This window comes from Rhinoraja longicauda, chromosome 14 (genome assembly GCF_053455715.1).
Source record: "Rhinoraja longicauda isolate Sanriku21f chromosome 14, sRhiLon1.1, whole genome shotgun sequence".
In the NCBI taxonomy this organism is placed as follows: Eukaryota; Metazoa; Chordata; class Chondrichthyes; order Rajiformes; family Arhynchobatidae; genus Rhinoraja; species Rhinoraja longicauda.
Window position 1 is genome coordinate 24,519,270 of NC_135966.1, and position 26,582 is coordinate 24,545,851.

Genomic DNA, 26,582 nt, shown 5'->3' on the forward strand with positions numbered 1-26,582 from the left:
TTAACTGAAACGACTGTGGCACAGCGGCAAATAAATGGCAAAATAACGTGGAATAAAATAATGTGACTTTACCTGAGCCCGTGCTCGCAGTCCGGTAGCCCTGACAGTGAGTTTAAGAAATTCTCCCTTGAATTTTATTCAAAGGAACGCAGTGTCATTAATACATGGTCAAAACACAATTACATTTACTGAGGAATGTGGATCGATGTATTGATGACACATTGTATAACTACTACCTGTTAACTACTGGCTGTTAACAAGTGCGAACAGTGGCAGTTAACAAATCGTTTTTGTCCGAGTTGAATAAAGTGATAAACGACTGGAATCTTTCTGCAGTACTCATTAAACCCGAGCTGGAAATTGAAAACTAGGGGAACGCCATCCCCCTGCGTACCCCCCCCCCCCCCCCCCCCCCCCATTTCCATATTTAACAGATTTTAAGTGGGGGGGCGGGAGAGAAATGTTAAAAACAAAACTGAGCAGGCCAGGGCTCATTAAATGACAAAAGGTCTATTCTGCAATGCAACAGTTGGACAAGAAACAAGGATACATCTTGAACTTCAGACAAAGGTAAAGGAGTCAAAACATTCCATCAGTTCACGTTCCTCGGCTCCACCATCACCGACAACCTCTCCTTGGACACAGAGATTGACAAGAGGATCGGGAAGGCAGCTACAACTCTCGCTCGCCTCACAACTCGAGTGTGGACCAATCCAAAGCTGACAGTGAAGACAAAGATAGCAGTCTACAATGCCTGTGTCAACAGCACGCTGCTGTACGGCAGTGAGACATGGACTACATATGCCAGACTGGAGAGAAGACTCGACACCTTCCACCTTAGAAGCATCCGCCATATCCTGGGTATATCCTGGCAAGACAGAGTGTCCAACGCCGAGATTCTGTCTCGCGCTGGCCTTCCGAGTATGTACACTCTACTCAGGCAGCGCAGGCTGCGGTGGTTGGGCCATGTCCACCGCATGGAGGATGGCCATATTCCAAAAGACATCCTCTATGGAGGAGAAACATCGGCCACCCCCAGCTACGTTACAAGGCTGCGGTGGCCTGGCATGGAGGATGGCCGTATTCCAAAAGACATCCTCGATGGAGAGCTAACATCTGGGAGAACCATCGGCTGCCTCCAGCTACGTTACAAGGATGTCTGCAAGAGTGATATGAAGGCGCTCGACATCGATGTGGAGTCCTGGGAGAGCCTTGCAGCTGACCGTACAAGGTCAAGTCAAGTCAAGTCAAATTTATTTGTCACATACACATACTCGATGTGCAGTGAAATGAAAGTGGCAATGCCTGCGGGTTGTGCACAAAAATAATTACAGTTACAATAAATAAAGTTAATAAGTTACTAAACATAGCACCAAAAGTGTCGACAAAAATTTAGTCTCTGGGGTTATCAAAGTTGACAGTCCTGATGGCCTGTGGGAAGAAGCTCCATCTCATCCTCTCCGTTTTCACAGCGTGACAGCGGAGGCGTTTGCCTGACCGTAGCATCTGGAACAGTCCGTTACTGGGGTGGCAGGGGTCCCTCATGATCTTGCTTGCTCTGGATCTGCACCTCCTGATGTATAGGTCCTGCAGGGGGACGAGTGTAGTTCCCATGGTGCGTTCTGCCGAACGCACTACTCTCTGCAGGGCCATCCTGTCCTGGGCAGAGCTGTTCCCAAACCAGACTGTAATGTTGCCGGACAGGATGCTCTCTACAGCCCCAGAGTAGAAGCAATGAAGGATCCTCAGCGACACTCTGAATTTCCTCAGTTGTCTAAGGTGGTAAAGGCGCTGCTTAGCCTTACCCACCAGTGCGGCAATGTGCGTTGCCCACGTCAGATCCTCTGCGATGCGGACTCCCAAGTATTTGAAACTGCTCACCCTATCCACAATAGACCCATTTATCTCCAGTGGCGTGTACGTCCTTGGATGTTTAGCCCTTCTGAAGTCCACAATCAGCTCCTTTGTTTTAGTGACATTCAAGAGGAGGCTATTGTCCTGACACCAGAGTGCCAGATCAGCCACCTCCTCCCGGTAGGCCTTCTCCTCGTTGTTGGAGATCCGGCCCACCACCACAGTGTCATCAGCAAACTTGATGATGGAGTTTGAGCTGAACCTGGCCCTACAGTCATGTGTGTACAGGGAGTACAGTAGGGGGCTAAGGACGCAGCCCTGGGGGGATCCTATGTTCAGGGTGAGGGAGCTAGATGTGTGTTCCCCCATCCTGACCACTTGGGGCCTGGCAGTGAGAAAGTCCAGGACCCAGGCACACAGAGGGGTGCTAAGCCCCAGTTCCAGCAGCTTCTCAACCAGTCTGCTGGGGACTATTGTGTTGAATGCTGAACTAAAGTCAATGAACAGCATCCTCACATAGCCCCCCTGGCTGTCCAGATGAGAGAGAGCGGTGTGTAGAACCTGGGAGACCGCATCATCCGTGGACCTGTTCGGACGGTATGCGAACTGTAGTGGGTCCATGTTGCGAGGAAGGAGGGCGCAGATGTGCTTCTTGACTAGCCTCTCCAAGCATTTCATGACAACCGAGGTGAGGGCCACCGGTCGGTAGTCATTTAAACACGCTGGAGAGGCATTCTTTGGCACCGGTACAATGATGGATCTTTTGAAGCATGCAGGGACCACGGACTTTGCCAAGGAGAGGTTGAATATTGTGGTGAGCACTGGAGCAAGCTGAGTAGCACAAGACTTTAGTACTCGCCCAGATATACCATCTGGGCCTCCAGCTTTCCTCGTGTTCACACGCGTCAGAGCCCACCTCACCTCATGCTCGGACACCGAGAATGTGTGCACATCCCCGGCGGTGGATCCCCCTCCAGCCTCGCTAGCCAGCGCCCCTTCGGTGCTGTTTTTAGACGGCGAGCTGGTGGTGTTACCCGTCTCAAACCGTGCGTAAAAAGAGTTCAGGTCATCAGCTAAGGAGGAGCCGGCACTTCCGGTTGAGGGGGTGCTGGACCTGTAGCTAGTTATAGTCCGTAGCCCCTGCCAAAGGCGCCTGGTGTCCTGCTGCTCCATCTGTGACTCCATCTTGTCCCGGTACCTCTTTTTTGCATCCTTCACTGCCCTTCTCAGTTGGTAGGACTCTCCCTTGTAGTCGTCCATGTTGCCGGATGCCAGGCCGGAGTTGTAAGCAGCGGTGCGAGCATTCAAGGCCACGCGAATAGACCTGTCCACCCAGGGTTTTTGGTTCGGGAAGATACTGACCCTTACCGTGGGGATGATGGTATCGGCTATTGTGGCAATGAAGTCCGTAACCACTTCCGCAAACTCATTTACGTCTCTGGAACTTGCTTGGAACATGTTCCAGTCGACTTCGCTCAGTGCATCTTGCAGCATGGCCTCTGAATGGTCAGCCCACCGCTTTACGTCCCTCGTCACTGTCGCTTCCCGTACTATCCGTTGTTTGTACTCCGGCAGCAGGAAAATGGCAGCGTGGTCAGATTTCCCAAAAGGAGGGAGAGAAACGGCCTTGTAGCCTTTCCTGAACGGCGTGTAGCAGTGGTCCAAAGTTCTTTCCCCCCTGGTGACACACGTGATGTGTTGGTAGAAGTTGGGCATGACCTTTTTGAGATTTCCCCTATTGAAGTCTCCAGCCACCAGCACAGCCGCATCAGGGTTCTTGTTTTGGTGCTGACACACCACATCGTGTAGGGTGGACAGTGCCACGTCGGTGTCCGCATGCGGTGGGATATAGACGGCTGTGATGATCACCGAGCTGAACTCCCGGGGTAGGTAGAATGGTCGGCATAGGATAGTTAGATGTTCCAGGTCCGGCGAGCAGGAACGAGAAAGCGTCTTAATATTCCCAGGATTACACCAGTTATTATTGGTCAAGAAGCAGACTCCTCCGCCCTTGGATTTCCCAGATTCTTTCGTTCTGTCCGCCCGGAAAACAGTGAAGGACTCGGATGGGCAGATCACCTGGTCAGGCACCAGCGGGGTCAGCCATGTTTCAGTCAGACAAAGGATGTTACAGTTCTTTATGTCCCTCTGGAATCTGATCCTTGCCCTCAGGTCATCCAGCTTGTTCTCCAGGGACTGGACGTTGGCCAGAAGTATGCTGGGCAGAGGTGGACGTAAGGCTTGGGTTCTCAGCCTGTTCCGAACCCCCCCTCGCTTCCCTCGGTGTTTTTTCCGACTTTCCCACTGACCTGCGCTCCCACTGCTGCTGCCGCGGTGCGCTCCTTTGATGATCTCTATCGGTATATCGGTGAGTAGATTTCTGTTTAATAGTGCTCCTGTAGCGCTCGAGTTTAATTTTACGAGCGTTTCCCGGTCGTACATTGGTTAATGCTAAGTGCTAGCACACGCTAGAGCACTTAGGGATAATTTTAAAGTAAACATACCAGTTTAAAACGCACAGTTCCCGCAGAGCTACCACGACGGCGACTGGACTGGACCGCGCCACCCTGAACATACATCTCAAAACGGGGGAAAAGAAACTGATGAACACAGCGGCAGAAAAGCGGGCACGCAGAAAGGGGCGCAGCAACTTCAACAGACCAGAGACCACACACAAATGTGATCTTTGCGACAGAGACTGTCACTCCCACATTGGTCTCTTCAGCCACAAGCGACGCTGCTCTAGCCGAGGTGTGGAGCAAGCAGCCAACTAGGATGCATCACCCATGGTCAGCCATGAGGGGGCCTAAGAAGGAAAGAACTGCAGATACTGGCGTACACCAAAAAGATAGATGGACACAAAATGCTCAGCGGGACAGGCAGCATCTCTGGAGAGAAGGAATGGATGACGTTTCGGGTCGAGACCCTTCTTCAGTTACACAACATTAAATGCTTCCTTCTACCCAGAAGCATCTGACAGCTTCCAGCATTTTCTGTGCTGATACCGGCCAGCGGTCGCTCTGCGGGACAAAGCGGGGAGGTCACGTGGGGTGCCGTCAGGTGGGGGCGGCCGTTGCCCGCGCGGGGCGTGCCCGTAGGAGTGAGACGTAGGTAGGGGGCGTGACGCAGCGGGAGGGGGCGGGGCCTAAGTCGGCTGCCTATTAAAGCGGGAAGCGCCCGACGAGCGGGGAGAAAAGGAAGAAAATGATGTCCGTGTATTTGAGGGCGGGCAGTAATGCGGCAAGCAAGGGGCTATGGAAGAGTGGCAGGTGAGTGAGTGCATGGAGATGGGGAAAGGGGTTGAGTGACCGAGGAAGAGGTTGAGGGACTGAGCCTGAGGAATGGATGAGTTAAGCGGCGTTGAGTGAGGGGAAGATACGGGAGTTGGTGAATGGCGATGCCGATGGGAGGAGGATTGGTAAACAACTGGCTTCTGGGGCTCTTCCCAGCGTACGCGTCTCGGCGTCCATCCCGCTGCCCCGATCTCGGCGCCGTCCCTCTTCGGCCGTTGTTCCCTTGATCTCCGGGCAGCCTCTCTCCTCTCCCCCCACCCCTCCTCCCCAACTCCCCATCTCCGGGCCGCTTTCCCCACACTCTTCCCAGCCGTTATCTTGCCCGGTTTCCACCGACTTCCCCCCCCGATTCCTCTGGTCTTGTCTCCCTCCTACCCCGGACCGCTTTCCTCTCCCCCCGAACTCCTCGCCGTTCCCTCCAACTCTTCGCCCCCACCTCCCGACCCCACCGTGACTGAGCTGAGCCCCTGCAGGATTAAGAGGTTGATCGCGGGAGCTGGCTGCCTTCGTGTCTGCTCTCCCTCGTTGCCGACGGTAACGTGGTTGCCTTTGTCTGATCCCTATGCTGATTGTATATATGAGAGGGGATGGGGTGTGGGTCAACAGCAATTTACGCCCCAAACATCCCCAAAAATCAATAGCTCCTGAAGTGGTATAAAGTGCTGGCGTACTCCGCACTTGACCCCGAGTACGATATTGACCATGTCATAACTGTTTTTTGCATCGTGCTGTTCCTCACGTACGCACTGGGGTTTACTCATGGAGCAGGAAACCAAATGTAAATTAGCCAGAAACCCAAATTCCTTTAAATCTAAACCTGGATTTCAATGTTTCTGTGCAAGTGACATGTGATTTCACTGGATCGGCGTTAAATTAAGCTATAATTTCGAGCGGATTATAGCAAAATTCGTATAAAAGATGATTAAAGTCAAAGGCACGCCTTCGTGCTCTCGTCTTGTAAATGAACTGACTGAAACGTAGTCACAAATTAAGAAATCTATAATTTCCAGTTGCATATTTTCAATATGAGCATAGGTCGAGAGGGGGGACGACAACAAAGGGCTGGAAATTCCTTTGTGTGATCAGACATTTTGTTGCTGCTTCATCGACGGTAATTTCCCTGGTCCGAGGGAAGGGGTTTGATGAGGATCGTGGTGCCGTTTTTTTCCCTTCAACGCCAGTAAACTGGTTTGTTCTAGTGTTACAAGATAATATCAACGCTTTGTCAGATTCCAGCAACTCTGTAATAGATTACAGATTATTTTGATGGTGTATTTTTCATTTGTAGCCATTTGTGTTGCTCACTGGTGTTGGTGTATAAACACTCTGAACTTGCCAAATTATCAAACTATCAAAGGGCAGGACTTACTCAGTAAATGGTAGGCCTCTAGGTAGTGTTGTAGAGCAGAGGGATCTAGGAGTATAGGTGCATGGTTCCCTGAAGGTCGAGTCGGGTAGATAAAGTGGTCAAAAAGGCTTTTGGCACTTTGGCCTTCATCAGTCAGAGTATTGGGTAGAGCAGGTGGGAGGTCGTGTTGCAGTTGTATAAGATGTTGGTGAGACTGCATTTAGAATATTGTGTTCGTTCTGGGTACTATGCTACATAGAAACATAGAAATTTTGGTACAGGAGGAGGCCATTTGGCCAGCACCACCATTCATTGCGATCATGGCTGATCATCTACAATGGGCGGCACGGTAGCGCAGCGGTAGAGTTGCTGCTTTACAGCGAATGCAGCGCCGGAGACTCAGGTTCGATCCTGACTACGGGTGCTGCACTGTAAGGAGTTTGTACGTTCTCCCCGTGACCTGCGTGGGTTTTCTCCGAGATCTTCGGTTTCCTCCCACACTCCAAAGACGTACAGGTATGTAGGTTAATTGGCTGGGTAAATGTAAAAATTGTCCCTAGTGGGTGTAGGATAGTGTTAATGTACGGGGATCACTGGGCGGCACGGACTTGGTGGGCCGAAAAGGCCTGTTTCCGGCTGTATATATATGATATGATATGATATGATAATCAGTAACCTGTGCCTGCCTTCTCCCCATATCCCTTGATTCCACTAGCCCCTAGAGCTCTATCTAACTCTTTTAAATTCATTCCGTGAATTGGCCTCCACTGCCTTCTACGGCAGAGAATTCCACAAATTCACAACTCTGGGTAAAAAAAAAATCTTCTCATCTCAGTTTTAAATGGCCTCCCCTTTATTCTTGGACTGTGTCCTGTGGTTCTGGATTCTCCCAACATTGGGAACATTTTTCATGCATCTAGCTAGTCCAGTCCTTTTATGATTTTATATGTCTCTATAACATCCCCTCTCATCCTTCTAAACTCCAGTGAATACAAGCCCAGTCTTTCCAATCTTTCCTTATATCCCTTAATTCCCTGGGATTAACCTCGTGAACCTACGCTGCACGGTCTCAATAGCAAGAACGTCCTTCCTCAAATTAGGAGACCAAAACTGCACACAATATTCCAGATGTGGTCTCACCAAGGCCCTATACAACTGCAGAAGGGACTTCTTTGTTCCTGTACTCAAATCCTCTTGTTATGAAGGCCAACATGCCATTAGCTTTCTTCACTGCCTGCTGTACCTGCATGCTTACTTTCAGTGATTGGTGTACAAGGACACCAAGGTCTCGTTGCACTTCCCCTTTACCTAATCTGACACATATTGTAGGAAATATATTGTCAAGCTTGAAAGGGTTCAGAAAAGATTTACGTGGATGTTACCTGGATAAGAGGGTGTGAGCTTTAGGGAGAGGTGAAGTAGGCTGGGTCCCTTCCATGGAGCGCAGGAGGATGAGGGGAGATCTTCGAGGTATACAGAATCATGTGAGGAATATATTGGGTAGATGCACAGAGCCTTTTGCTCAGAGTAGGGGAATTGAGGACATAGGTTCAAGGTGAAGGGGAAAAGATTTAATAGGAATCCGAGGTAACTTTTTCCACAAAGGGGGTGGGTGTATGGAAGCTGCCAGAGGAGGTAGTTGAGGCTGGGACTATCCCATCGTTTAAGAAACAGTGAGACAGGCACATGGCCAGGACAGGTTTGGAGGGATATGGACCAAGTGCAGGCAAGTGGAACTAGTGTAGTTGGGACATTGTTGGCTGGTGTGGGCAAGTTGGGCCGATTGGCCTGTGTCCATACTGTATCACTCTATGGCTAATTAGTATAGACAATAGGTGCAGGAGTAGGCCATTCGGCCCTTTGAGCCAGCACCACAGCCATTCAATGTGATCATGGCTGATCATTCATAATCAGTACCCCGTTCCTGCCTTCTCCCCATACCCCCTGACTCTGCTATCTTTAAGAGCTCTATCTAGCTCTCTCTTGAAAGCATCCAGAGAAGTCAAGTCAAGTCAAATTTATTTGTCACATACACGATGTGCAGTGAAATGAAAGTGGCAATGCCTGCGGGTTGTGCACAAAAAGAATTACAGTTACAGCATATAAATAAAGTTAATAAGTTACTATTAGTGTCGACAAAAATTTAGTCTCTGGGGTTATAAAAGTTGACAGTCCTGATGGCCTGTGGGAAGAAGCTCCGTCTCATCCTCTCCGTTTTCACAGCGTGACAGCGGAGGCGTTTGCCTGATCGTAGCATCTGGAACAGTCCGTTACTGGGGTGGCAGGGGTCCCTCATGATCTTGCTTGCTCTGGATCTGCACCTTCTGATGTATAGGTCCTGCAGGGGGACGAGTGTAGTTCTCATGGTGCGTTCTGCCGAACGCACTACTCTCTGCAGGGCCATCCTGTCCTGGGCAGAGCTGTTCCCAAACCAGACTGTAATGTTGCCGGACAGGATGCTCTCTACAGCCCCAGAGTAGAAGCAATGAAGGATCCTCAGAGACACTCTGAATTTCCTCAATTGTCTAAGGTGGTAAAGGCGCTGCTTAGCCTTACCCACCAGTGCGGCAATGTGCGTTGCCCACGTGAGATCCTCTGCGATGCGGACTCCCAAGTATTTAAAACTGCTCACCCTATCCACAATAGACCCATTTATCTCCAGTGGCGTGTACGTCCTTGGATGTTTAGCCCTTCTGAAGTCCACAATCAGCTCCTTTGTTTTAGTGACATTCAAGAGGAGGCTCCATCACAGTGACTCCAAACACCCCCTCACTGTGATGGAGGCAACAAAACTTCCACTCTCTTCCCCACGCCCACGGACAGACAGCTCGTCCCCGACCGACCCGCACAGTCCCCGCAAGGGGGTGGAAGTCCCCGCGGCCGAGTCGCACAGGGCGCTGAAACGTCTCGCGGCCGAGCCGGGCGATGGAAGGCCCCGCGACCGAGCCTTGCGCAGCTAAGTCCCACGGCCGAGCCGCGCCGGGCGATGTTAAGTCCAGCGGCCGAGCCGCACCAGCGATGAATAGTCCCGCGGCCGAGCCGCACCAGCGATGTAAAGCCCCGTGGCCGAGCCGCACCGGGCGATGTTAAGTCCCGCGGCCGAGCCGCACCAGCGATGAAAAGTCCCGCGGCTGAGCTGCACCGGGCGATGTTAAGCCCCGCGGCCGAGCCGCACCGGGCGATGTTAAGCCCCGCGGCCGAGCCGCACCGGGCGATGTTAGGCCCCGCGGCCGAGCCGCACCGGGCACTGTTAAGTCCAGCGGCCGAGCCGCACCAGCGATGTAAAGTTCCGCGGCCGAGCCGCACCGGGCACTATTAAGTCCAGCGGCCGAGCCGCACCGGGCGATGTTAGGTCCCGCGGCTGAGCCGCACCCCGCGCCGTGAGGAAGAGACCTAAAAGAGAAAGGTTTCCCCCACCACCCCCCACCCACTCCACCCACACCACCACCCCCCACACATACACAACCAAAAAAAAACAAAAACCATCCCAACACCGACACACAACAAAAAAAAAAAGGAAAAAAGACGAACAGACTGCTAGCGAGCCGCAGCCGTTAGGCGCCGCCACTTCATCTCCTTCGTTGTTGGAGATCCGGCCCACCACCACAGTGTCATCAGCAAACTTGATGATGGAGTTTGAGCTGAACCTGGCCCCACAGTCATGTGTGTACAGGGAGTACAGTAGGGGGCTAAGGCTTCCACTGCCTTTTGAGGCAGAGAATTCCACAGATTTACAACTCTGACTGAAAAAGTTTTTTCTCATCTCCGTTATAAATGGCCTACCCCTTATTCTAAACTGTGGCCCCTGGTTCTGGATTTCCCCCAACATTAGGAACATGTTTCTTGCCTCTAATGTGTCCAATCACTTAATGTTTCGAAACTATTTGAAATTATTGCTGTTTTATTCATTTTGTATGTTTTATTCTCTACATTTTCAACCTGATCATGCTTGCGTGTAATTCAGAGTTTCATAGGCATTGAGATGTATTGTTTAAATTTAATGTTTTATAACAACCAGTGCATTTGCCCTGAGTCATCTCTCAGATGAGGAACAGGAATACTTTATTTTCACACGTGACCAGGCACAGTGAAATTCTTTGCTTGCATACACAATGTATACAAAATAGCGGCCACCTACGGCGCTGACAAAGTTACAAAGCCAGCTGCCTCCCCCTTTTGTTCTCCTCCCCCCCCCCCCCGCAGTTGCCCCACAGCGGGTCCCCTTTGTCCTTTGCCCCTTCCCCCTATTGTCCATCGTTCTCCCACCTCTCTCGCGGTGGTCCCCCTACACCGGGTCCTCCATTGTTCTTCCCTCCCCCCACTTATGGTGGTGCCCCCCCCCCCAATGTCGGGTCCTCCATAATTCTTCCCCTGCCCCCCTCCCCCGAACTCCTCCTTTGTTCTTCCCCTTCCCCCCCTCACAATGGTCCTCCATGCTCTTGTCAACCCGCGAGGCATTGCCGCCGCCACGAAGCTTCACTGCCACCGAGGCCTCACCACTGTCGACGCCCCATTTCATGCCCCCGTGGTGCTGACCAACGCCCCAGCTGGGGGCTCCGCTGAACTGGGCTCCGTCAGTCGCTCCGCCGAACCGGACTCCGACCCGCAAGGCCCCAGTTGGGCTCTGACCTGGGCTTCTACGCAGCAATCCGGGAGGCATCGAGCCCACGGTGCCTCAATAAAGACCTCCGGCTGCGTTCCCAGTGTGACCCTGATGAGGACCAATACATGCAGATTTTTGTCCTCATCTTAAGTAATTTTACATGTGACTGGGTACTGAATATAAGGTGGCATTTTTAAGCATCTTCAGTCAATACATGCACGTCTATTTGCTCATTTTTTCCCGGGTCATTTTGCATGAATGGGAGGATTTAAAAAAAAATCAAAGTGCTGGTGGGTTAGGTACTGGAGGGAACGGACAGTTCAGGACCATTCAGACTCAATGTGGGAGGAGGGAAAGTAAGGTGGAATCGATAGAAGGGTGGAGTTGGTGTCAAAGACAAGAGGTAAAAAGGAGATCAAGGTGTGTCAGATAAGGAAAGATGGTTAGCAACCAGGAACTCTGGCTGTCTTGCTGATGTAAAGGAGGCCACATCTAGGACAGCGAATGCAATAGGCGAGGTTGGAAGAAGTGCACGTGAACCTCTGTCTCATCTGGAAGGGCTGCTCTGGTCCCTAGGTGGAAGTGAGAGTGGAGTTGGATCCCAGTTTCTCATTGATGATTTAATAGTGGGCAGTTTGATTCAGGACCTTGCATGAGGTCCCAATGTACGGAGTTGATGTAGGAGTTTTGCCTCCACGGATGCTGTTTGACACACTTGCCAGGGATTAAAACTACTTTTTCTGATTCCCAACGATGATTAAGGTGCTAATGGAACAGCATGAACACAGGCAGTTGGGAATAGAAAGCTAATTTGAGGTGCTGTCTGCTATTCCCAATAGATTGATAACATTCAATTTAAGACCGAATGTTTCATGTTCAGTGTAGTTTATCTGTGCATGAAGTACATTTATCTGATGGCAAGACTGGCAGAATGTAGAGAATAGGATTAGGTGCTCTGACTCACGAAACAGTAAAAGTCCTGCAAGTGCTACTTGCATCTGAAATCTAGCATTTTAAAAAAATGCCGTATAAGGAATTGGGTGTAGAATTACAGGGTGGCAGACATGCTGTATGCACTCTCCTGCACGTACAATTAATGGTTTTAAAATTCACAGCTGGCCAATAAGCTGAGTGCTAGGTGTTTCAGATGGCATTGGTTCAAGCAAATTTTCCTTTCAGGTGTGAATATCTGTAATTATCTTCTGCTTTTGAGGCTTCATATCTGAGAATTGCTGGGACTTGCGTTATATTCCGTTACCACAGACGTTGGTTCAGGTTGGGATTAGGGGACAAAGGGGAGTTGTTGTATTTATATAGTACTGAAGAAAGAAAATTTACATTTTTGATAAGAAAATGCCAAATTCCCTGATTGGCCTTGGCAACAATCCCTTAAAATAAATATCCTGGTTTCTGCTGTGAGGCAGTGAGGGGCATGTATGGTTTACTGGTCTAAGCTTTCAGCCTGACCTGGTGGTAAACAATAGTGTGCCTTCTCCCAACTACATGAGAACAGGAATGAACCTTGATTTTTTTGCTAGTCACTTAACATAATAACCTCCAATGACTATACAAATTAGAAGGAGCAAGACATCAAGTATGCTTTATCACTTTAATATGATTATAGGTGATGCGATTGTAACTATTGGAAGTAGAACTGTTGGATTGCTCAAATACTATGGAATATTCTAAGGCTGAACAATATAAATGGAATTTATTTCTAAATCATGTGCTATATGTTTGAATTCTAGGAGTTTTTTGACCCTCTGTGCTACTCCTACTCAACACAAAACTGAAGAAACTCAAGGTTCATTGAATACCGCAAAGACTCATAAGTGCTCCGCTGAAAACACAGTGCAGCATAAGATGAATTCTAGTACCTGTGCCAGTCAAAGAATGCTGCGACTCAAATTGAATGAGTTGGACAGAGAATATCGGACCCTGCAGGCAAGTCTTACTTTGACAGTGATTGCGACAAAAATAGAATCTGCAGCCAAGCCTCTATTTGCTACCATGTTTTTCACCCATGCGTGCACACTTTTCACTAGTTAGAAGTTGCTCACCTGGTGAAATTCAGTGCTTGATAGTAACTTTATATTGGGAGCAGTTATTTGCTGCCAAGAGTTGTATCGTAGACGATAGTTTTAGGTTCTAAAATCTATTTTGTAGTAGTAATTTTAGATTGATAATTAGATTAATAATTATGCATGGACAGGTCTATTGATTTTCTGGCAACTGGTGGCTCATGCCCTCTAATCTGGACAAAATTAGATGACCACGCTTAAAATCCACCCAACCCGCCCCAAAATGTGGTGCCTAGGCCAGGGGAGCTGGGTAATCTCTACCTCATCTGGACTTCTGCGGCTGATCGGCGAATTGGATTTCCCCCCTGTAGCCGGGTTTTAGAACTCTAGCCCGGCCAGAGCCAACAGATCCGTCAATAGACAATAGGTGCAGGAATAGGCCATTCGGCCCTTTGAGCCAGCACCACCATTCAATGTGATCATGGCTGATCATTCTCAATCAGTACCCCGTTCCTGCCTTCTCCCCATACCCCCTGACTCCGCTATACTTCAGAGCTCTATCTAGCTCTCTCTTGAATGCATTCAGAGAATTGGCCTCCACTGCCTTCTGAGGCAGTGAATTCCACAGATTTACAACTCTGGCTGAAAAAGTTTTTCCTCATCTCCGTTCTAAATGGCCTACCCCTTATTCTTAAATTGTGGCCCCTGGTTCTGGACTCCCCAACATTGGGAACATGTTTCCTGCCTCGAACGTGTCCAACCCCTTAATAATCTTATATGTTTCGATAAGATCCCCTCTCATCCTTCTAAATTCCAGTGTATACAAACCAAGCCGCTCCAGTCTTTCAACAATATGACAGTCCCGCCATTCCGGGAATTAACCTAGTAAACCTACACTGCACGCCCTCAAAAGCAAGAATATCCTTCCTCAAATTTGGAGACCAAAACTGCACACAGTACTCCAGGTACGATCTCCCTAGGGCCCTATACAACTGCAGAAGGACCTCTTTGCTCCTATACTCAACTCCTCTTGTTATGAAGGCCAACATTCCATTGGCTTTCTTCACTGCCTGCTGTACCTGCATGCTTCCTTTCAGTGACTGATGCACTAGGACACCCAGATCTCGTTGTACCCCACTAGTCACTGCCTGCCATTCTGGCTGCGGGCGAGGACAGCGGGAGAAGGGAAAGACATTGTGGCCTTCCATCACAGTGAGGAGAGAGAGGACTGGTGGAGACTCACTGTGATGGATGTTTCTTTGATGGATGTTTCTTTTTTGTGTGTTTTTTTTGGGGGTTGGGTGGTTTGAGTGCCTGTTTGATGTTTTTATTGTTGGACTGTGTTTTTGGGGGTTTTAGGGTGTGTGATTTGAATGCCTATTTAATGCTTCTATTGTTGGACTGTGTTTTGGGGGGTTTTTGGGGTTGGGTAATTTGGGTGCCTGTTTAGTGCTTTTATTGTTGGACTGTGGGTGATTGAATTAACATTTTGTTCAAGATGGCCGCGCCGTTGTGTTTGGCTGCCTGCCACTGTATGTTTCTTTTTTTTTCCTAGTCAGATGTGCAGCACTTTGGTCAACGTGGGTTGTTTTTAAATGTGCTATACAAATAAATTGACTTGACTTGACTTGACTTGAAAGGGACCCATTTAACCCCACTCTTTGCTTTCTGTCTGTCAACCAATTTTCTATCCATGTTAGTACCCTACCGCCAATACCATGTGCTCTAGTTTTGCCCACTAATCTCCTATGTGGGACCTTGTCGAAGGCTTTCTGAAAGTCAAGTTACACCACATCCTCAAAAAATTCCAGAAGATTAGTCAAGCATGATTTCCTCTTCGTCAATCCATGCTGACTCGGAACGATCCTGTTACTGCTATCCAAATGCTCCGCAATTTCGTCTTTTATGATTGACTCCAGCATCTTCCCCACCACTGATGTCAGACTAACTGGTCTATAATTTCCCGTTTTCTCTCTCCCTCCTTTCTTACAAAGTGGGATAACATTGGCTACCCTCCAATCCACAGGAAATGATCCTGAAGCCAACTTTACGGGCCAGTATGCTGGCAGCGTCAGTGGACCGTTCCGGTACTATTGGACCTCTCAAAGGCCGTGACCTCTGGTCCAGCAAGACGAATATCCAGAAAGGCTCTGGAACCCAGGGTGCTGGAAAATCTGTGGTGGGCCTATCCATTTATTACAAATTTGGTGAATGTTGACAGCGTCATGTTCTTCTCCATTCACATAGCCTGTCTCTCCTGATATCTCTGTACCCCAGTTACAACCAACATTGACTCCCAGCTTAGTATTGTCAGTAAACGTAAATGAGGAAATCAGGGGGTTCAAAGCATATTTTTGTAGATTACGAACTGCAGTGGTCCCTGCTGCAACTCGTTGTGACAGCCTCCTACCTTAATAAAAAAAAAATTCTCTTTTATACATTCATTGATTCTTAGTTTACGCCAATATTCCCTCTTCCCCCTCTGATACCATATGCCCTAGATTTGTTAAATAATTTTTCTTTCATTTTAGAGATAAGGCATTGAAGCAGGTCCTTTGGTCCAACGAGTCCACGCCAACCATTGATCGCCTATACTGTAGTTATCCCACTTTTGCATCTTGCACACTAGAGACAGCTTGCAACCAATTAACCTACAGACTTGCATGTATTTGGAATGTGGGAGAAAACCGGATCATCCAGGGATCCACCTACGCAGTCACAGGGAGAACGCACAGGCAGCACCCGTAGTCAGGATTGCATGAGGGTGGCTGGTGTGGTTCTTTATCAAAGACCCCTGAAAGTCCAAATGCACCAGCAATAATGACTTGTCATTATCTATTTATCTAGTTATAATCTCTGGAAACATTAATTGATCTGTATAGACTGTTTCTGTTATAAAACAATTATGTTTGCCCATTCCTATTATGTCCAAGTGCCTATTTATCTCTTGCATAATAATAGATGCCATCAATTTCCCCTGCCACTGATATGAGGCTAACTGCTGTATGGTTCTGCATCTTTCTCCCTCCTTTGCTACGTTCTAATCAGATGGGACCATGTCAAAATCTATGGATCTTTGGAGGAAGTTGACTATTGGTGCATCCACTCAAATCCAATTAGTTTATTTTCTGCCTGTCTGGGTCAGACATGTTTCAGAAAAGTCCTGCTCCATGCATTATCCATGTTATGTATGATTGCCAATTTAATATTACTCCTCTTTGCACTCTGAACTAGTACCTATTTGTGTCTGAATACCAGCATTTGTGAAGCTATAAAATCGTAATGCTAATCATTCCTTTGCGGATGCACATAAACACAAATCTTTGTAACCTTTCTTTTTTTTCCTTCTTTTTTTTAAATTTAAATTTTTGAAAAGCATATGTACAGATAGAAATAAAAGACAATTTTGTTACAGAGCTCTTACATAGCTTCAATTTTTAAATTTTTAAAGAGAGAGAATAAAAATAACAAAGAATGAAAAAGAGGAAAAAAAAGAGTTATAACTATAAAAATTAAAGGGGGTAGATCCGGGAGACAATAACCACAGTTGTACATTCAACCCTAAACTCAAGTTTCAACTTTAAATTTAAAATTTTTATTTTAGTCCTGTGTCAAACCCATTTACTTTTCTAAAAATTCAATGAATGGAGACCATATTTTAAAAAATAAATCAGGTTTGTCAATTAAGGCAAATCTTATTTTTTCCAAATGCAAGGTCTCTGTCATTTCCGTAATCCACATTTTAATTGTGGGGGTTATTGTTTTTTTCCAAAATTTAAGTATTAATTTTTTCACAGTTATTAAACTGTAATCAAGAAAATGTACCTGACTTGTTGTAAAGTTTGTAATATGTTCTGATAATCCTAATATAATTAATTTTGGATCCATATCCAATTGCTTGTCGATAACTTTAGAAACTATTTTAAAAATATCCAACCAGAAATTTTGCATTTTTATGCAAGTTACGAAAATATGAGTTAAATTAGCTTCTTGAAATTGACATTTATCACAAATAGGAGAGATACTAGGAAAAATCCTATTTAATTTCGTCTTCGAATAATGTAGTCTATGTATTATTTTAAATTGTATTAAGGAATGTCTAGTATTTAATGAACATTGGTGTATATGTTGTAAACTTTCATCCCATATATCTTGTATTATGAGTTGGTTCAATTCGTCCTCCCATGCTCGTCTATATGATTCTGATGACGGAATGTCAGTATCTAGGAGAGTATTATAAATAAAGGATATTAATTTATTTGAATTATAATGTCGATTCAGGCATACATCAAGAGTTTCTGGACCTCTAAATTTATATTCTTGCATGTGTAATTTTACATAATCTCTAAGTTGTAAATATCTAAAATAATTATTAACATGTAATCCGTACTTCTGCTGTAAATCCTGAAAAGAAAGAAAAGTTCCCTTATGATAAAGATCTCCCGCCCTTTTAATTCCATAACTTTTCCATTGAGCAAATCCTCTATCTAAGACAGACAGTTTAAAAGAAGGGTTATTCGCAATAGGGAGGAAAGAGGATAATTTACTCAGTTTTAAAGTAAGTTTTAATTGTTTCCAGGTACGGATAACACTGTGTATAATCGGATTACCTCCATATGTTTTTTTATTTTAATTTATTGGAGCTAAGAGGATCGCACCAATATCAAATGGTAAACAATCCTCTTTCTCCATCTTTAACCAATCCGGTTGTTGATCAGTGTCATCCAACCAGCAGGTTATATTTTTAATATTAACCGCCCAATAATAAAATAAGAAGTTAGGTAAGGCAATTCCTCCATTAGTTTTAGACTTACATAGATGTCTTTTATTTATTCTATGAGTCTTGTAGTCCCAAATAAAATTAGTAATAATTGAATCGATTTTTAAAAAAAACTTTTTTGGAAGATAGATCGGAATTGCTTGAAATAAGTATAGTAGCTGTGGAAGAAAGATCATATTTATAGCATTACTACGACCAACTAATGATATAGGGAGTGTTTTCCAAAATTGGATATTTCTGTGTAATTTAGTAAGTAAAGGAGGAAAATTTAATTTAAATAAAGAAGTATATTTCCTAGTCACGTAAATTCCAAGATATTTAAACTTTTCATATGCAATTTTAAAAGGAAATTGTTGAAGTATGGCCGGATTTTGCTCCATTATTGGCATAATTTCACTTTTGTACCAGTTAATTCTATAACCTGAAAATGAACCAAATTGAGTTATGAGATTTAATAACTTCAGAATGCTAATTTCAGGATTTGTAATGTATATTAATACATCATCCACATATAAAGAAATGGTATTGGTTGTATGTTTAGTGTTATAACCGTGAATATCTGGATTTGATCTAATACTCTCAGCAAGTGGTTCTATAACGAGGGCAAATGGAAGCGGAGATAGTGGGCATCCTTGTCTACAACCCCTAAATAAATGAAATTTGGATGACAGCATTTGATTAGTTAATATTCTAGCTGTTGGGGATGTATATAAACCTTTCTTGAATACAAAACACCAACATTATCTTCTGAACCAGATAATGTTGGTGTTTTGATTAGAAGCTGCAATCTACCTCATTTGTGTGACTTTGTCTCAAGAGTTATGTAATTCCAGCAAAGGTCATGCCCAGAGGCTACAAGGTTGAATGGTGTAGGAATTTATAAGATTCTTGCTAGGTTCCTAGAGTTGATAAATTATTCATGGGTAATATTTGGATTGTGCCTGAGCAATTTGCTGCTTAAAGCAGATTGAAAGAATGCAAATACCTGTTGGGAATAAATACAGGTTTTTGAAGCAAGTGGATGCATGGCTGAACAATGAAGTAATGGAAAACTAGCAAAACATGTAAAAACACTTTTTCATGTCACTACTTACCGTTGCAACTTTGCTAGCCACATGTAAAGGTCTTGTATCTTTCACAGAAGCCATTAAATTTCTGACTGCCTTTGGGTGGTACAGTATTTGATCTGATCAGTCACCTGCATACCATCATTTGAAAACAAAAAAAAACCTGCAGATGCTGAAAATATAAAATGGAAATAAATTCCTGAGGCAAAACTGTGATAAGGCACTTTAAACTAGTGCCTTTACAAAGAAAAGTGAAATAACATTGTAGGTGCTGTAAATAATTAGCCAGCCAGGCAGCTTCTGTGCTTTTCAACGGTACTAGAAAAGACTTGGCCTGAAATCCAAGACCTTTTCATTTTTTAATTGAACTGAAAGATGCAGCGTGTCACCGACTTGAGGCAATGGCCTTCTGAAAGATCACTGACTTGCGGCAAATGGCTGCTTCTCTCTGCAGTCCAAATGACTTGCTGAATATTTTTTCGCTTTTCTAACTATTGCATGTCTTATCCACAGTGCTGCCCTTTCTTTTGTCATTGGCTGATGGAATTACGAATGCTTTAAATTCAACAGTTCAGACATTGATTATTGGCCAGAAAGACACACATTTACTTTTAAGATTGCTCAACAGAAGCATTACATTTTTCCATTGTTGATTTTAATTTACCTTATTGACAATAAACGGTCGCATGTAATTTGATATACAGGTAAACATTTTTGTCTTTTTATGGCATTGAACAAATTTTTCATTTTAATTTGTTCTGGTTAGTTTGTAATAAAATATGGAAGTGTACATAGTTTTAACACTGGTGTGAGCAAATGTTACTTGAAAGTGATATTTAAAGTGTGCTGGATTATAACCTTGCATTCTAATAATTGAATTGTATTCCTGAAGCCAAATTTCAGGCCTGTGTGGAACATCAGAAGTTTGGATTCTGCACCGGACCATCCGAATGCTATCTGCAGTGACTTGCAGCATCAAGGTGGATGAGCGATTGTTATGAAACCGAGTTGCAGGGGCTCTGATTCTTGAAGTTGAAGGTGTGTTGTCAGGAGTTTGTTGAGAACAAGCTCTTGATTCTAAACAAATCAAGCCAACTTCATGTAGGAAAATGGTGGCAAACTGGGAATTGGTTGCAATTTTTTAGTAAGCAACTGTACTGAGTAACTTAAGTTCATCTTTTACGTAAGTTGCATTGCAGTATAAATGTTAAATATTATCAGCGTTAAATAACGCATTGTCCTGATCTGCCTGTGCATGTTTTCAAGTGTAATTTTGACATTGAGCCAGATTATCAGCACACTTGTCTGTGATTGGCTCATACAATACAGGCAAAGGACAAAACCTCTTTTTATGCTTCAGCTGATCATTGATGGATAGTCATAGAGAAGTAAAGCACAGTTACAGGCCCTTCAACGCACCACGTCCATGCAAACTATTTTGTCCATCCAATTCCATTTGCCCACGTTGAATTAATTGGGCTGTACAGCAGAGTAATTTGCCCTTCACGGCAACTTATCCATGCTGACCAAGTTTCCCAACTCGGCTCGTCCCAGTTGCCTGAGCCTGGCCCATATCCCTCCCATTTTTTTCTTTCCAATGTCAGAATTGTACTCTCCTACCATTTCATATGGCAGTTCATTCCATATATGCATCGCCCTTTGTGTGAAAAAAGTAAACCTTCGCGTTGGGTCCCTTTTACATTTTTCTCTTGCCTTAAACCAATGCCCCGTAATTCCCCTGGGAAATACTAATTATTCACTGCTTAGAGGGGGGAGAAAAATTCCATCTAGATTCCATCTTGCCTCTTATAATTCATTCTCCAGAACCAGTAATGTCCTCTTTGGCACTATTTCTATGCTTTGCCTATTTAAGAGTCTGTCTAAATACTTTGTAAATTTGGCAAGTGAGGATATTTGCACCATTTCCTCTGGCAGAGTGTACTAGATATTGAGTGCTGTCCGATTAGTGGGGGCACACAACTTGATTGCCCCACGATTCCCTTTAAATCTACTTATTTCCTAAAAGTTGTATGCTCTTATTTTTGAACCCTTCCCACTATCTCTGCATCCCATAATTTTATACATTTTTATTAGGTTGCACCTTGGCCTCCTTTGCCCAGCTTGTCTATTCTATCCATAACTCTTATCCAGTCAGCTTCCTGGTGAATCTCCTGCATCCAACACAATCGCACCTTTCCTGGAGTGTGATCTGCACACAATACTCTAAAATGCAGCTAAGCCTGTGTTTTGTTATTGCAACATAATATCCTAACCCTTGTAATCTGTCCCCGATCTATGAAGGCGAAGCTGCCATATGTCTTCTTCGCCATCCTATTCACCTGTGATGCTTTACTGAATTATTTTTTTTATCCCTCCAGATTTCTTAAGCTGCATACTGTATATTTGGAAAATGTATTGGACTGTGCACATTTCCAACTCGATAGTTTTTGTTTTGAAAGACTGAAGTATTAGTATTTTACAGAATGATCACTGAACAATTTGAGTATAATATGAGCTTAAAACAAGCAACCCTGAATAAAGTATAATTGCCATGAAATGGAATCAAATGTATGTTTTGGTATCTTAGCTGTATGAACTTTTTCTACAAAGATATATGTTAAGTGATTGTTTAATCTCGTGTTTGGTTTTGTAGGAGAATTATAAAAGGGTTTTAGCCCATGCTGAAGACACCAATAGGCGAGTTCGAAAATGTGTAGAAGATGCCAGAATATATGGTGAGAAGATTTTCAAGTGTAAATTGTTGTACGGGTTGAGAATTCATGTAAGAGGATTTTCTGCAAAATAATGACTAAAAGCTACAATAGAACAATTCATAATCATATCAACAAAAATTGAGTTGAAAGTGAAATTTTGGTAAGTTATTGCAGTGTGATAGTAGCATGGAATGTCACAATTTGATTTAATAGGCACCTGAGGGATAACCTTTTCACACAAAAAGTGGTAGATGTTTGGAACGAGCTGCCAGAGGTAATAGTTGGGGTAGCTACTAGCACAATGTTTAAGAAACATTTAGACAGTTATATGGATAGGACCGGTTTAGAGCAATACTGGACTGTAGACCCGTTGGGGCCCATTCCTCGTTGGGTTCACATCGTGACATGGGAAAATCGGATTCTTTAAAATAAACAGCTTTTTTCCTTAAAAATAAAATAAATCTTACCTGGAATGGTTTTGCTTTTTATGGTTAAAATGCTCTCTTGGAGATCCTCGAGACTGTACCCTCATTCAGCAGCAGCGTCAGCTCGACTGCTCCAGCTGTTGCTTTGAGCGGGAAGAAACCGCTCCCTCCACGTGGGACCTGGACCAGTCGAGTGGGAGGTCGGAGCCAATCGTTCGAGTGGGAGGCTGAAGCCAATCAATGGACTCCACGTGGGGGTGAGCGGCAGGAGCAAATCAGGACGTGCTGGCGACAAATGATGGGGAGCGCCGGCACCCTCCCCTCCCCCACTTCCACTCCCCACTCCCGTTCCCCCCACTCACCCACTCCATCCTCGTTCCCTCCAAACCCACTCCATCCCCTCTCCCCGCCCCCCCCCCACCCCATTCCCCTCCCAGACGGGGAGTGTGTCCCGGGGCTGTAGGTGGGCGAGGGGGGACAGAGAAGGGGATAGGGTGCCACTCACCTCGGCCCTGTGCTGCCAGCGCTGCAGCCAGAGCAAGCTGTGGACCCAAAGCCTCCTGCATCAGTGTAGCACCCTCCACTCTCCCCATCCCCCACACCATCTTCCCCCTCCCACCCCCACTGCCACTCCCCCTCCCCAGCCCTACTGGAGATTGAATTAATAAAACAAACAAACAGAATTTTAGTTTTATATATTTATATATATATATACTAGACCAATTGGACCCGTTGGGCCCAAACCACTCTTGCATTGGTGCAGCACCTTCCCCTCCCCTCTCCGAATTTACTTAAATGTTATTAGTATATACAGTGACATATTCACATTATTTTGTAATGTCCGTTTTTATTTTGAAATACACTGAAAGAGGCTTGAAACTGGTAATTTTGTGTGCACATTTTTTTTTACCCCTGCTGTACGCCTCACGCAAGTGCTCGGCTCTTTTCCTTTTTTTTTTACAGTGCTCACATGCCTGCTGGTTTCTCCTGTTCCAATTGAAGATACTTTACTAACACCTTTGGTATATGTAAAAAAAAAGTGATTAAGATTTGAGTACAACAAAAAAGACCACTAACATTATTATATTTCCCACTCCCCTTCCATACATTTGGGAAGAAGGGGAAGAAGGTTATCTTGTGCCTAAGTTACTTTTTAAGAAGTTAATGTGCTTTGGAATGTGACACTCAGATTTTTTGAAATCCTAGTTTGTGTTGAATTAGTTGCTAGTTCCAAGAAGCAACAGCTTAATTACAAGATTCTACAATTTGGATGTTTTTACAGAAGCTTTATTTTGCCTTGCTAGGTATCCATAGTTTTTGTAAAGATATCCTGGCAGTGGTTGATTTGCTGGAGAAGACAACACGGGATGTAACTGAGATGGAACAGGCTAATACTAATCCAACAATGAAGAACCTCCAAGACGGATTGTGCTTGATAAATGAGAAATTGTGCAATATATTTGCCAAGTATGGGTTGGAGAAAATGAGCTCCATTGGTGTCAAGTACAATTCAGCGGAACATGAAATTGTTTTGCGTGTTCCATCTGTGGAAGCTTTACCTGGTACTGTAGTAAAAATAGAGCAAGAAGGCTATAAGCTTCACGGGAGAATCCTAAGAACTGCCCAGGTTGGGCTGGCTATTGAAGCTCAGCCACACTTAAAAGGCAGAAGTCGGTCTTGACAAATGCATGATAGTCACAATGTGGTCTATGATTAAGAGAACAATAATTTATGAAAAGCTTACTGAGGTTTTTTGATATCCTGTGCTTCTTATGATCAGCTAGAGTATTTTAGGCTTTAAAATGATTAAGATTTAACTTTGGAGCAAACTGGGAGAAAGTATGAAACTTTACAACTTCATTAAGTGCTTTACATGAAAATGGCTAGGCCACTTTCAAGCATGCACTAAAATCAAATCAAGTTGACTTCCCACGGTACTTGAAGCTAAGGGCCTTCCTGAAATTAATGCTTTCTGTGTCATTGCCAAAGACCCACCAGTTATGTCCCTGTAGTGAGTGGCAGATGGGAATGGAAAAGGACACTTCCTTGATAATGCTTCCAATCAACAGTTGGACCCTAAAAAAAAAATGTGGGTGTGCTGTTATTTACAGTGATTGTAGATTTGGTAGAATTTGCCTTACCATGGGAAAAATGTTATTTTCTTATGATTACTGCCCAGTAACCAAATTCATAGTGACTTTGTGGAGTTAAAATTCATCTACACGGTGAAGAGATGAGTAATTCCCTTTGGTTGCATGAGATGGTCAACGGATAATCTGTTACGGGCAGTACAAGAGGGACTCTTGACCTGCATCCCAATGAAATGCATAAGGTAAAAGTAGAACCCTTTTACTTTTCTAATACGGAGATTTATTATAAGGGTTACATTTCTTTAGACAGCTTTTGGAGCTGTAATTGGATACTAAATTGTTGCTGGAGAAAGCTAGATAGAATATGGAGGAATAACATATCTGTAAAGAAGAAAACCACAATGTCGGTCATTTTTCTGAAATTACAATTTTGCTGCTGTTACATCTGGACTGCTACTGTTCATTTCCTGTGCTCTTAATTTAAGTGAAGCAGTTTGTTCAAAAGTTTGTTTAAACCAGTCCTCTATATCACACTCTATCACTGATTTTGGAAGTATTCACTTGGTTATTTGTTTTTATATGTTTCACTTGAATTTTGGCTTGTAAGGGCCCATTTTGTACTTTCATGTAAAATGCCTTTTTACTTCCTAATCTGTGGGCAAAATAGTATGTACTTTATTTTTACAGTAAACTGTAATTGTATTTATAACATACCATGACATGCAAGATTTTATTTTTTGTAATCAAATAGTGTAGGAATGCCAGTGAAAATTGTAATATATTTGTACCATATCTGGATTATTTTGTCACATATGTAGACTGAAACCTATTTGTGCCAAAATTTTGTATTATATTGAGCCAATATCTTATGCGTTACTGTATGTGAATGGAGGAAAAAAAAGCTTAAAACAAAATCACATTGTTGACCAGAAAACATTTTCTTGTAATAAAATGAGTTTTGAAAACCTTACCCTCTTCTAAATTGAACTTGCACTGTCTTGCTTTCTAGATTTATAAAAGTTGAGCTCGCCATTGGGTATATCTTGCTATTGCACCAAAGATAAAGGAAAAAGCTATGAAAAAGACTTTGCATTTTCCTTCCGCTGTCATTAGGAGATAAAGGAAACGTCACCCCCATGATAATCTAGCTGTAGGTGCTTCATTAAATTATCTAGTTTGCAAATGCATGATTCATCTAGAATAAAGCTAAGTTTATATGTGCCAAACTATGTTTCCTTTAACTAGGCAGAGGTGAGACGTGTCATCTGCCATCAGAATTGAGTTTTTGATTTTTAGTGAGCAGGAGTTGGGAGTGCATGTTTAAAATTTTAGTCAGAAATACTCTTATCTGGGATTTATATTTGTGCTGATGATTCTGTGTATGGAACAAATGTCAACCATACAGAATTTTTAATTTTAGATTTCTTTTCCTTGTATGCTGCATGTGGCTTCCACGATGTACTTCGTGCCGATTTGGTCTGTGATGAACACTGATGAAATATAAACATCAACAGAATCTAATGAGAACATAGAAGCAGGAGAACACTCATGAATTTGAGTCATGGTGCAGTTGGGAGACTGCAATGAATTGGGATCTTTCTGCTAAGTTGTTTAGCAGAAGAGTTCCTACAGCCAAAATGATCACATCTATAAGCAACATAGAACAGTGCAGCACATGAATAGGCCCTTCAGACCACAATATTTATACCCAACATAATGCCAAGACCAACTATAAACTACCTGCACATAATCCGTATCCTCCATTTCCAGCTTATCCAAAGTCTTAATTGTGACTTTTTTTATCCCTGTAGCTTATTCCAAGCACTCACAGCCTTCTCTAAGAAAAAAAGTTACCTGCACATCTCCTTTTAACTTTGCCCATTTCAGCTTAAATCTATCCCCTCTAGTATTTGATGTTTCCATCCTCTTGAGAAAGATTATGACTGTCAGCCCTATCTGTGCCTATCGTAATATAAGCTTCTGTCAGATCTCCCTGCAACCTCCAATGCTCCAGAGAAAACAATAAGTGTCCAACCTCTCCCTGTAGCTAATACCTGTAATCCAGGCATCATTCTAAGAAACCTCTGTGCACTTTCCAAAGCCTTAACGTCATACCTGTAATGGGGCGACTTGAACTGCAATACTCCAAATGCAGCCTAACCAAAGAACTAAACCTACATCATGACTTACTGTGTCTTGTTCTCGATGCCCTGACAAATGAAAACAAGCATACCAGTGAAGAAAGCGAATGGTATGTTGGCATTCATAGCAAGAGGATTTGAGTTTAGGAGCAGGGAGGTTCTGCTGCAGTTGTACAGGGCCTTGGTGAGACCGCACCTGGAGTATTGTGTGCAGTTTTGGTCTCCTAACCTGAGGAAAGACGTTCT

General features: G+C 44.4%; 1 protein-coding gene across 1 annotated transcript; it reads left to right on the plus strand.

The window, feature by feature from the left end:
• Positions 1 to 4,996: 4,996 nt before the first annotated feature.
• Positions 4,997 to 25,165, plus strand: LOC144600139 (grpE protein homolog 2, mitochondrial-like). The gene is made up of 4 exons (XM_078411588.1): positions 4,997 to 5,123; positions 12,847 to 13,042; positions 21,620 to 21,701; positions 23,410 to 25,165. The coding sequence occupies exons 1-4, from the start codon at positions 5,059 to 5,061 to the stop codon at positions 23,784 to 23,786; spliced, it is 720 nt and encodes a 239-aa protein (XP_078267714.1). The 5' UTR covers positions 4,997 to 5,058; the 3' UTR covers positions 23,787 to 25,165.
• The last annotated feature ends 1,417 nt before the right edge of the window (positions 25,166 to 26,582 follow it).

What these genes read in the sequence shown, in the direction of transcription:
- LOC144600139 (XM_078411588.1), top strand. Translation starts at nt 5,059, where the DNA reads ATGATGTCCGTGTATTTGAGGGCGGGCAGTAATGCGGCAAGCAAGGGG. An exon ending in GAGAATATCGGACCCTGCAG is followed by an intron (nt 13,043 to 21,619) that starts GCAAGTCTTACT and finishes TTGGTTTTGTAG; the next exon opens with GAGAATTATAAAAGGGTTTT. An exon ending in AGAAGATGCCAGAATATATG is followed by an intron (nt 21,702 to 23,409) that starts GTGAGAAGATTT and finishes TTGCCTTGCTAG; the next exon opens with GTATCCATAGTTTTTGTAAA.